This window comes from Felis catus, chromosome X (assembly GCF_018350175.1).
Source record: "Felis catus isolate Fca126 chromosome X, F.catus_Fca126_mat1.0, whole genome shotgun sequence".
Lineage (NCBI taxonomy): Eukaryota > Metazoa > Chordata > Mammalia > Carnivora > Felidae > Felis > Felis catus.
In genome coordinates this window covers 42,186,334-42,198,940 of record NC_058386.1, presented here as the reverse complement: position 1 = coordinate 42,198,940, position 12,607 = coordinate 42,186,334, and the positions used below count along the sequence as shown (strand labels likewise).

At 42.3% G+C, this 12,607-nt stretch overlaps 1 protein-coding gene and 1 pseudogene across 2 annotated transcripts; both read right to left on the bottom strand.

Moving 5' to 3' along the window:
- Positions 1-254: 254 nt before the first annotated feature.
- LOC101083323 (protein SSX1) lies at positions 255-8,953 on the bottom strand. 2 transcript variants are annotated; one of them, XM_045051064.1, is made up of 8 exons: positions 8,826-8,953; positions 7,695-7,830; positions 7,145-7,259; positions 6,450-6,548; positions 3,994-4,043; positions 2,242-2,377; positions 1,279-1,380; positions 255-801 (listed from the first exon to the last, which is right to left on the bottom strand). In XM_045051064.1, the coding sequence occupies exons 2-7, from the start codon at positions 7,794-7,796 to the stop codon at positions 1,283-1,285; spliced, it is 600 nt and encodes a 199-aa protein (XP_044906999.1). In that variant the 5' UTR covers positions 7,797-7,830; positions 8,826-8,953; the 3' UTR covers positions 255-801; positions 1,279-1,282. The 2 variants fall into 2 exon arrangements, with proteins under 2 accessions (XP_044906999.1, XP_006943762.1); XM_006943700.3 differs by having other exon boundaries at positions 8,818-8,930.
- Positions 8,954-9,372: 419 nt separating this feature from the next.
- LOC101083064 lies at positions 9,373-10,793 on the bottom strand (annotated as a pseudogene).
- Positions 10,794-12,607: the final 1,814 nt, after the last annotated feature.

Below are 12,607 nucleotides of genomic sequence, written 5' to 3'. Positions count from 1 at the left end.
CAAAATAAAAACTGGAAACATCACCCATTAGAATGTTAGCTCCATTTGGGCTGGGACATTTGTCTGTCTTGTTCCCTGATGTCTTTCAAGCACCTAGAGCAGTGTTCAGTACACAGTACATGTTCAATAGGTGTTTGTTGAATGAATGAGCCCTTTGACACAACAATTACACTTCTAAGACTGCGTGCTAAAGAAACACTCACACATATGCACAGGGCTCTGTGCAGAAGAATGAAAGGAGCAAACAACTGAGAAAAGCTTGTACATGTTTATTAACTGTCAATGACTAATACAACGTAAATTAATAATGTGGATTTACAACATGGAGCACCTGCTGAACAGGAACAAAATGAATGGTACTTGTCCAGGACACACGCTGGTAGTGGGGAAAAAGCACGTGGGAAATGCTTATAGTAGTACCGTATGTGTGTGTGTAAATGCAGAGGAAAACATGTGAAATCAAACACCCAAAACTGCCCTCAGCAGTCACATCTGCACATCTGGGGAGGAGGGTAGTGCTGTTCTATGCAGAGAATTACCTGACAATACAATACTTATTTTCTAAGATAAGTGCATGGATACACAGAAAGAAATATGTATTAGGTATATGTTTTACTCATCAACAAAACTCATGTCTAACAGAATATTTGGCGCACAGTAACAAAAATCATGCTTAACTTTTCACTATTGTGAACTCTTTCTTTTGCTTGCTATACACCTGATGGCTAGGAATTCACAGCCATGCCCATGTTCATGAAAGGCCACCAGGTTCTGCTTCTTATCATGGGCACTTGTACATCCCTGAGGTTGAGGCAAGGAAAGAGAAGGAGAATCAGTGGCAGTGAGCTCCTATTGACTGATAAATCAATACCAAACTCCTCATCCACACCTGCTTGGCTGTGAGCACTCTGATTCTACCCTACTTCATCATCAGCATGCATCTCCCACTGCTCCTCAAAGTGAACCTTATGCTCATGCCATAGTGACCCCCTTACCTGTCTTTTGAGTTTTCCCAGACTACAGGAAAGTGTGGCCTACACATCAGGAGCTGACCAGGGGTTTGGGAGCCCACATCATTCTAGGTAGGGAGGATCCCTGGGTATACTGAGCAGGGAGCAGAAATAGCATGGGAAACCTCATCATTTAGCTTCAATGCTGCACCCCAAGGGACTAGGAGAAAGGAATGGTTTGGGGAATAAGCGACAAGATGGGATACCAGTTCTATAACAGACAAGTACATTTTGCAGGGCTACGGGTATGGACTGAAGGGTTACTTACAGGATTAGTCATCTTCCTCGGGATCACTGATCTCTTCATATGCTATCAGGTTCTTTCTTTGGCGCAGTCTATTGGCCCAAATATTCTTCCTTTTCTTGGATCCTATGGTGGAGAAGAGTTGGTAAATGAGAGTTGGTTGGGTTGGGGAGTATAAGTCTCTGTTTTGCTTTGTTTTGTTTTGTTTTCAGATAAGGAGATGCCTCCTCCCTCCCAAGTGCCCACAGGCATTCGACATAGTCTGTTTTCCACATCTTCTGGCTCAGAGAGGTTGAGATGTTAGACCAATACACACCAAATGCCCACAGTTTTAGCTTCTGGCTCTTCCCATTGTCAGATTTAGATTTCCAACCTCTTTACTTACCAGAACATTCATTCAGACCTTCTTTCATTCAGCATATTTGTGTTAAGGGCATATTGTGTGTCAGGCTGAGGACTGGGGATACAACTGTAAGATGCATTCCCAGGTTATCACAGATGGAATTACTTGACCACATTTCATATTGTCAAGCTTTCTAGATTTAACGCCCTTGAACAATTTGTGAACTATGATTCTTTATTTCCATTTTATGGACTAGGAATCTGGAGTTCAAAGAATTTAGAAGACTTGCCTATAGTCACTTGGCTTTTATTTTTAATTCTTATTTTTTTAAAGTAGGCTCCACACTCAGCATGGAGCCCAACATGGGGTTTGAACTCACAACCCTGAGATGACCTGAGCTGAGATCAAGAGTCAGACACAACCAACTGAGCCACTCAGGCACCCCTAGTTACTTAGCTTTTATATCAATGAAAAGTCAGGTCTATGACCCTGGAAGTCATGTTCTAATATCTCAGCTGGAGCTCGGTGAGCTCCTCAGTCCAGTCTGGCTACAACCCTGTCCAAGATCCATCCCCCATACCTAGACCACATACTTGAACATAGCCAGGAAACAGAGGAGTCGTTCCCACATAGCTACCTCTTACCTGGTTTCTTCTTACTCTTTTTACCAGGGGCACTCGCTTTTCCTGGGCAGCGCTGCTGTTCCTGAACCTGCTTAGAACCAAGTGCTACTGGCACTGGGTCTGAATCATCTTTTTCCTTTGGTTTCTTGTGCATCACCTTTTTAATGTGAAGGTCATACATAAACAGTATCAACAGCATTTCTCTAGTGCTTTAGAGCTTACAAAATGTCTTCACATGCAGTACTTTGATTAATGTCCTAAAACCCTGGAAGATCATTATATCACCTGTACCTAAATTATGAAGAGCCTGGGAGATTAGAACAAAAAGGAATGGCCTAAATGAGGATGTCTCCAGGGCTAGAACGTTTGTCTTCACCTTCTTGCAAACAGCAAAATGCTCCATGTAAGTGGAGTGTTGTAGACAGAAGAGTTGGGGTAGAATAGCATTCTAAGAATCCCCATGAGGGGCTCCTTTCTTGCATAGAAGCTAGTAGAGAGCTGCAGGGAGAATAAATGTAAAAATGCACAGAGACAAAACACTGCTGGAAAATGGTATAGAGGAGAGGAGTACAGGGAAGGGAGAGGAAAGGAATAGTTCACAGACATTAATATAGACAGCAAAGAAAGCAGCACCAGATGTCACCTACTATCCTATGCTGGCAAGAACATTGAATGTGGAATTAGGCAAGGTGGCTCTCATACCAATTCTGCTTGCATCAGGATGTGTCACTGACCAACAATCTTAAGTTACCTTTCATTCAGTTCCCTCGTTTATGAAATAGTGAACAATAAAAGTAAAAGAAGCTAAGTGAAAGTACTGAGCTTGCAAATACTTTAATGTGGTAATAATGAAAATGAATACTTTCTTTTATGATCCTTCTTTGAATTCTCTCAACTGTTTCCAACCGTCTCAACTGTCCCAGATGCCTTTACCCTCTAAAGTAGAGTTTATTCTACAATTGTGGAATCACTTATTCAGTGAACATTCAGGTACCTCTGAAGGACTCCCTGGGCTGGGATCGAGGCTTCAGAGATGCCTCAGATGCTGACAGAGTAGGGAGGGGCTCCCAAAGTAGGGAGATCACAGTAGGGAGGGGCTGACAGCTCAGGTCATTCTCAAGCCACATGAAAGGGTCCCTGCCACAGAGCAGAGGGGAGCTGGTATTTCATTTTGCGAGAGTGGGTGTTTAAACAGAAGCATGATCAGCTTCTGTGGGGTAAAGCTTTGGGAGAAACCCTCGAACTTCATAAACGCATGAAAAGTTTCTTGAGCTTGGAAATCCTTTGGGGGCTTTTCTTAATTGTCCTGTGATTCATTAACAGTGTTTAGCAAGAACAATCACCCCTTTAAAAAAAGAAATGTTTCAAATGTACAGACTACTACCACTACCTCTGTGGTCTCAGGCAAATTACTTAACATCTCTGCACCACAACATCCTCATCTTTATGATTAGTTTTTATTACTAATATCCTCATTATTATCTGAGAATAATGATAGGAAAACATCATAGAGGTTTTCTGAGGATTAACGAAATTAATCCTTGTGAATTGCTTAAAATAGTATCTGACATCAGTATGAAAACAACAGAAGTATCAGCTATCACAATCTCTAATTATTAAGTTATTGATGCTACATCAGGAATTGTGATAAACAGATCATGAAAGGGAGGCAGCAAGGGTCAGGCAATATTCAATATTCCCTCGCTCTTACCGATATTCATATCTGTGGAGGAAGAAAGAGTCTCTGGTTCTTTAGATTTGGGAGATACTCACCTTCAGGCGTTTTCTCTGTTGCACATCAGAATCCTCCTGAATAGGTTCATCTAAAAGAAATGATAAGTGGAAGTTTTTCTCTGTTGACAAACATTCCCAAACACCAGAGACTCCTGTAGTATCAGGGAATTCTGAGGAAAGGGTTATGAATCCATTTATTGTCAAGGAGTTATTTTGAGACTGGCTTTAAAAATTTTTTTTGATGTTTATTTATTTTTGAGAGAGAGAAAGAGACAGAGCACAAGTGGGTGAGGGAAAGAGAGAGACAGGGAGACACAGAATCCGAAGCAGTCTCCAGACTCTGCACTGCCAGCACAGAACCCGACGTGGAACTTGAACCCACAAACTGTGAGATCATGACCTGAGCCGAAGTTGGACGCTTCACCAACTGAGCCACCCAAGTGTCCCTGAATTATCTTTAAATTGTGATTATACATTTATTCATGGCATCATAATTCATAATTTTCCTTCTGATGATTTATAAAATGTGAACTAAACTCCATCACTACCTCATCCTATTCTACTACATATTTCTTGCGTCTCCCCCCAATTAAACTGAATTAATTAAACTAAATTGCATTCATTTAAAGATGTGTGACAACTAAAATCACTGTCTACTTAAACCTGGTGAATTTTATAATATGCCAGTTATACTTTAACCAAGTCATTAGGTGTATGATGAACCATGGATGATTTAGCAATGGTTCTGGAATGTTTCCAGTAAAAAGATACTCCTTTAGTGTCAGGGGTGCCTGGGTGGCTCAGTCAGTTAAACATCCACCTCTTGGTTTTGGCTCAGGTCATGATCTCACAGCTCGTAGGTCCGAGCCCCATGTCATGGTCCTGGTGCGGGGCCTGCTTGGGATTCTTCCTGTCCCTCCCCCATTCACACACTCTCTCCCTAAAAATAAATAAATGATAATAATAAAAAGATACTCCCTTAGTGTCAAAAATTTTGTAGATTTTCAAGCACTAGATTTTCAGCCCTCTCACAGTAGTTTTGGGAACTTGTGGAATCTGGTCTGTCTTCCTGGAGAGTCACAGGTCTGTTGGAGATGGTTTGAACATTCTGACTCTGTCTGCTTACAACTGTGCCGTCAGAGCAGAGACCAAGTGAGTATATCTCATCCTCTTTACAGCAAGTACACACACTGCTCAAATGCACACAGATTTCTAGAATCTGCTACCCTTTTCACTGTGTGTTACCTGTGCTCACTGACAACTAGAAAAGCTCGGTGTGTGGAGAATCGCTGTCTCAAACTCTCTCCCAAGCTCAACACCTAGAATCAGGTTGGATTAGGAGCAAAAAGACTACTTGGTTTGGGTAAAAACACCAAATAGCTGTATGTCATTATATAATCCATATAATGCATTATACACACACACACACACACACACACACACACACATATATGTATATTATATAATGCATTAATCACTCTCTCTTAAGATATTTACCCAATACCTCTGCCCTATTATGAAACTGACTCTTGAAGTTGTTTGTGGATTTATACTTTTTTTTTTTTAAAAAAAGTAACTTCTGTGCTCATTTTGGCAGCACATATACTAAAAAAGTAATTTCTATGCCCAATGTGGGGCCTGAACTCATGACACCGAGGTCAAGAGTCACATTCTCTACCAACAGCCAGCCAGGTGCTCCACATGGATTTAGACTTTAATTATATTTTTCTTAATTGTCTTGTGATTCATTAACTGTGTTGAGCAAGAACAGTAACACATTAAAAAAAAGAAATGTTTCAAATGTACAGAAAATTATGGAGAATAATATGGGAAACACGTGAACATCTATCACTGAGTCTAGTCAGATATTACCATTATCCCACAACTGCTTCAGATTGTTCTGAGATCTTTATTCAAAATATAAGAAAACATGGGGCACCTGGGTGACTCAGTCGGTTAAGCGTCTGACTGGATTTTGGCTCAGGTCATGATGTCATGGTTTGTGAGTTCGAGCCCCACATCGGGCTCCATGCTGATACTGCAGAGCCTGCTTGTGATTCTCTCTCACTCTCTCTCACTCTCTGCCCCTTCCCTGCTCTCTCTCACACACACACTCTCTCAAAATAAATAAATAAAACTTAAAAATATATATAACAAAACACAATAAACAAGTAACAGCTGAAGTCATCTGTACAGTCCTCACTGATCCCTGCCCTCCCTCTTTCTGCATTCCTGAATTTGATGGGTTTTATTCTCATTCAGGTTTTATACATTTACCATTTGCTTATTATCCATAAAAATATATACTCTCATTTTGCATGTTTTAGGATTTTATATGAATGACCTCTGACTCTACTTAACCTTCTACATCCAACTTTTCTCACTCAGCCATGATACTTTTGAGAGAGCAAACTCCTGAGAATCCTTCCCAAGCAGCTGGACCCAAAGCAGTTGGGCTTTAGGAGACCCTTTCCAGGCCCTTCCTGTCCACTTACTCTCATTCCCGGAGTCCTGGTCTTCATCAGAATCATGCCCACTGGACTTTGTGGCACATTTTTTAGGACACATGAAGGCTGGGAGGGTGGTCTTGAAACCTAGAAAGAAGCAAAATATTTGTTCTTTAAGAGACAACCTGAGAGGAGAGGAATGTGGGGTGGGATCCTGGGAAGCAGCAGGAAAAGTAAAGCTCATCAGCTGGGGGAATCCCAACTAGGGTGAGCAGAAGAGAAACATGTGGGATCTATGTTTGAGCATCTTTGTGGCCACCCCAGGCCCCCAGCCCTGCACAGAATAGAAAAGAGCAGAGGGGCACCTGGGTGGCTCAGTCGGTTGAGCGTTCAACTTCAGCTCAGGTTGTGATCTCACAGTTGGTGAGCTTGAGCCCTGCATCAGGCTTGCTGGTGTCAGCGTGGAGCCTGCTTCAGATTCCCTGTCTCCTTGTCTCTCTGCCCCTCCCCCGCTCATGCTAGCTCTCTCAAAAATAAATAAAACACTAAAAAAAAAAAAAAAGGAAAGGAAAGGAAAGAAAAGAAAAAAAGAAAAGAATGCCCTGAAGTTGCCCTAGGATTTCTCCCCGCACAAAGGGCAGGTGTGGGACACTTGCAGCCTAGGAAGAAGCCGTGGCATGTAAAGGGACTGAGGGGGTAGTGATGTGTTCCCAGGCTTGTCTGTACCCAGAACTTCCTGTTACCTAGACCAGTCATGATGTCATAGTTTCTCTTCATGTACACATAGGTGATTTTATCTGAGTATCCAAGTTTTGCCCACTCTTCCTTAGAGAAGAACTTGGAAATAGCCTCGAATTCCTAGGAAAGAAAAATAAGTAAATCCTAACAGCAACTCAGCTAAACATGTCTGGTCTTCAGTTGGGGTCTCTTCCTCTGCCACAGGATCTCAATGTTGGATCTGTGAACTGGGGATAATAATCCTTCGCAGTTAATGTCATGGGTAACATTCTCTAGACTTTCCCCAGGCATGCAGTAGATGCTTAATGCTGGTAGCATGCTCTTTCACCTTCCAGAATGGACTGAGAGTCACCAAATTCAGTGCAAAGTCACAGATCTGTTGTCTCCAGGGATGGTGGATGAGGAGAGAGTGAGGATGGGAAGCTCCTGAGTCTCTGAATCTCCCCCTGACACCCTGCTCCTTTTCTCCAGTGCCTCTTACCTCACCTCCTCAGAAATCTAGTCACTCTACAGTGTCCCCTGGGCCACTCCTCTACCCCCTCCAGATCACCTCACCTTGCATTTCTTCTCTGATTTCTGGGTAACCTCTTTGGGCCTCTTTGCAAAGGAGTTGCCTTTGTTCATAGCGCTGGAGATGGTTTGATCTTGAAGGGACATAACCTAAATCTCTCCAGTCATGTATCCAAAGGACCTGAGGAAGGGAGATAGCACTGAGGGTAGGCTACATTTCATCAGTTACCTAGAGTTCTAGGTTCTACTTTTCTCCATCCTGGGCTTATCTGCCCCTGAAAAAGGACATGGCTGTGGGGGTGTGGGTTGGGGGGGGCAGAGTCAAATGAACAGGGAGCTGGAGATCTTTGGGAGAAGTACTGGTTAGGAATGACAGGTTTTCTGTAAGCATTAATGCATCCTTGAGACTTTGAGAAGGGATTTGTTACTGTTGATAGTAGTTCGCCTGAAGTTTGGCTTATCCTGAAGGGAAGATATAAAGACAACCTTGTTGGGCAAGAAGTGAAGTGAGCATCTAGTTTTATGAGGGGGAAGGGGGCATGTTTTGAGGCAAAAGAGTGAGGAGGTAAGTCTCAGAGACCATATGGTGTCTCTGACAGATGGGTTTAGGTTTTCAGGCAGAGGGATGTGGGGTTTTGCTCTGTTGAAAATAAATGAGGATTGCTAACATAAAGTGGATTTAGAGCCCATTATTAGGTTATTTGAAAATTATTGGTGTGAAGACAGCTAGAATCTCCAAGACTACTCGATCAGCCATCATTTAGGCAATGCAGCAATGTGGAGAGTTTCAACGCAGCAATCTGGTGTTCCTCAACATTGGGAATCTCTTAGGGAGAGAAAATTCAGGGGTCTCTAAGGCAAAGAAGGTTTCTGCTCTATCCTAGAGGAGTCAATAAAAGAGTCACTTAGGCAGTGGCTATTATCTCTGGTTGAAGAAATCTAGGGGCATCTAGCTGGTTTGGGGATTTCTCAGGCTGACGGGAGTTCTTTCCTCAGGAAGGCCAATTAGAAAGTCTCACAGACAAAAAACTAGTTTTATCTTTGCCTGACGGGGATTGCCCTGAAAGGCTTTAAGTCACTTCTCAGTCCTAGGGATATTGAGGATGTTGGGAGGCCCAGCGAGAATTAAACTACTTGAGTGACCTGTGGAGATTCGTTACTTTTTTACCTGCCCACCTTCGACCAGTCCGCAACTGTCTGAAAAGAACGCTTCCCTCAGAGGCGAAGCAGAGGCGAAAAGTCGCTCCAACGGATGATATCCCACAATTCTACTGCCCAAGGACAATCAACCAATCAGAACAGTGAATGAACTTGAACTGGCCAATCAGGGGGTAAGAAAGTAGGCGGGGCAAGGGAGTCAGTCACGGGGTCTCTTAAGTCCAGCTCCAGGGACAGTACCGTTTTTTTCACAGTGGGTTGATTTTCACGCTTGAAGCAGGATTGTGCTCTGCCAAAGTTGGCCGCTCTAGCTTCCGTAGGCCCTTAAGTGCGCATGCTCAGATGGTCCCTTTTTCTTCAGCGTACTGCTCGGTTCTGTGCATGTTGTTTAGTTTTAATAAATGCGAAATATGAAACCATCACCTCAAATCCTTGCTATCAATCTCCAACTTCCTCAGGTATGGGGGTCTTTTCTAGGACTACTCTAGTGACTTCAGAATTTTAAACTTTTAAAAGATTGAATTCCTTTCATTAATATATGTATGAAGTTATTGAAACAGAGACTTCATGTAGTTGTTCCATTAAAGATAGCATTTGCAGGTACAAAGCTGCAGAGATGTCTACAGTCTTTATAAGTCGATCCTTCAACAGCAGTCTCATATTGGATTTCCTCATTCTAGATGAAGATTAGCAAATTATCCATAATCAAACTGATGTCTTTGATTAGATGACTAACAAAATTTCTAGTTATTTGGCTAGGAGCTCCCCAAGGAAGAGACACACAAATAGGGCATATCACTGGTACTGTCTGAAATAGGAACTATGTGATCATTGTTACAGTGATTCCATAAACGCTGTCAGGTAAAATTTGACCCTTGACAAAAGGGACACTTAATGATGGGATGCCCAGAAAAGCTTGTATTCTCTTGACAAATCTCTGTGTTGTTAGAGGTGAGTGTTTCACTCCTATTAATGTTCTCTACTGAATCTTGAGAGATCTGAAAATTTGGAATGATAGAAGAAACACAATATTCATCTTGAAAGCTTTCCTTTTTGAGAGAGAGGGAGACAGCAGGGGAGAGGGGCAGAGGGAGAAAGAAAGAATCTTAAGCAGGCTCCATGCTCAGTGCAGAGCCTGATGCGGGGTTTGAAGTCATGATCCTGGGATCATGACCTGAGCCAAAATCAACAGTTGGATGCTCAACTGACTGAGCCACCCAGATGTCCTTATCTTGATATTTCTTTTTTTTTAAGTTTATTTATTTATTTATTTATTTTGAGGGAGAGAGAGTATATGAGCAGGAGAGAAGCAGAGAGAGAGAGAGAGAGAGAGAGAGAGAACCTCAAGCAGGCCCAGAACTGTCAGCACAGAGCCTGATGGGGGGTTTGATTGCACGAACTGCAAGATTATGATCTGAGCTGAAATCAAGAGTTGGATGCTCAACCGACTGAGTCAACAAGGTGCCCCCCCCATCTTGATACTTCTTAATAAAATTTGTAATGATATCTCAAGTAACAGGATTTAATCTGTTTTGCACAGCATCTACAACTACCTGAAAACTTCATCATGACAGTTTCAAGGTCTAAGGCTTGTTCGGGACATTCTCTCTTAAGTCTAGTCACATTTCCATAACAGAGGGGACAACGTATTCTGCTCTCTCTTGTTAAAATCAGAAAACATTTCTTTAAAAAATTTATCAATGTTTATTTATTTGAGAGACAGAGAGAGAGATAGTGGGGGGAGGGGAAGAAAGAGAGGGAGACACAGGATTGGAAGCAGGCTCCAGGCTGTGAGCTGTCAGCATGACCTGAGTCGAATTCGAATGCTCAACTGACTGAGCTACCCAGGCGCCCCAGTCAGAAAACATTTCTTACAGAATGTGCTGATAGGCCATGGCCCCATGGTGGTTTGGAGCCCCCCTAACAGGTGGGGCAGTAGAAATTATCTTTGGTGTAGGATGTGGCCGAAGACAGGTCCTCAGCCATGGTGAGGGATAAAGGATCAAGGCAATGATGGTGGTGGTAGCATTGTCAGCAGCCAAGGTGGAAGTGGGGGCCTGCATGACTCCCTGTGCAAACCCAGTGAGGGACAGGAATTATTTTAAACTTTTTTTTTTTTTTTTACTGTTTTTGATAGGTGTTTTTGAAAGATGTGCTTTTTCTAGAAGACCCGATAACCAGGAATGTTTTCCTCCTTAATAGTAATGTTTTAATAGTAATAGTATTAAAAAGAGTATCCATATAATTACAGCTTGCTCTGTCCCTCAGGGGACTCAGAAGATACTTTCTCTAGGAATTCGTTCCGACCCCCTACCACCAGTGCCTCCAACGGGTCCCCAATTCCTCCTGTGCTTTCTGTCCACAGTCTTGATCTCTCTAAGTTTTTCCTCCCAGAATGATAGGTCTCTTAGAACAGGGACAGGGCAATGACCCTTGTGCCCAGCACAAAGCTGTATGTGTGCATTATCCCATGTAATTTTCACAAGTACTGTTATTCCTATTGTGTAGATGTGGAGACTGGGGCTCAGAGAGTTATGCTGCCTGATCAAGGTCACACAATTCACTCCCAAGTTGAATTGAGTCCAAAGTCTGTGCTTTTAATTACTGTTTTATATGGCTTTCAATATTTGTTGGTTAGTTGAATGAATGAATGCATCTTAAAACTACAAGGGACTTTCAACATAATCTACATAATCTCTAATGATCACCCAAATTTCCTATGGCTGCTGTAACAAGTTACCAAAAGTTTTGTGGAATAAAACAAGAGAAATTTATTTTCCCAGAATCTAAAATTAGTTTCTCTAAGCTGAAAAGAGGGTGTCAGCAAGGCTGTACTCCTTCCAGATGCTCTAGGAGAGAATCTTCTCTCTGCTCTTCCAGCTTCTGGTGGCTGCCAGCATTCCTTGGCTGTGGCTGCATTATTCAAATCTCTACCTCCATGGTCACATCCCCCTCTTATCTTATGTTGGTGACAAATTTCCCTGTGCCTCCCTCTGATAAGAACACTTGTGATGCATTTAGAACCCACCCAAATAATCTAGGATAATCCCCCTATATCATGATCTTTAACTTAATCACACTGGCAAAGTCTTTTTTTTGTTGTTGTTGGTATTGTAGGTAACACACATAAATTCCAGGAAATAGAATATCTTTGGTGGGAGAGGTGAAATTATTCAGTCTCCCATAATCTGACCTCTGGTCCCAGAAGATTCACATCCATCCCACAAGCAAAACACATGTACTACATCACCAATACCCAAATTTCTCAATACATCAACTCAAGTCCACAATCTCATTTAATATTATCAGCTCAAAAGTACCAAATCTCATCACTTAAAATAAGTATGGATGAAACTCTTGGCATGATCCATCCTGGGTTAAAATTCCTCTTTGGACTTGGACACTAGAAATCAAGTTATCATTATTAGAGGGAAAGATGGCAGAGTAGAAATATCCTTAACTCACCTCCTCCCAGAGACACATCAAGGTTGTAACTACATTTAAAGCAACTATTTCTGAGAATGACTTGGAGACTAGCAGAAAATCTCTTCCACAGCCAAAGATATGAAGAAAAAGTCCTATCAAGAAGGGTAGGAAAGGCAGAGATGAAACCTGGTTGGGAACCAAAGCCCTGGTGTAACAATCCACAAGTGGGAGGAATATGATAGACATGGGGGTCCTCTGTGGGGAGCAAAGGGTTCAAGTTCCATATTGGGTACCCCCAGCCCTGAAGATATGCACCAGGAAGATGAGCCTCCATAACGTTTGGCTTTAAAAAATCAGTGGGGCTTAACTCTGGG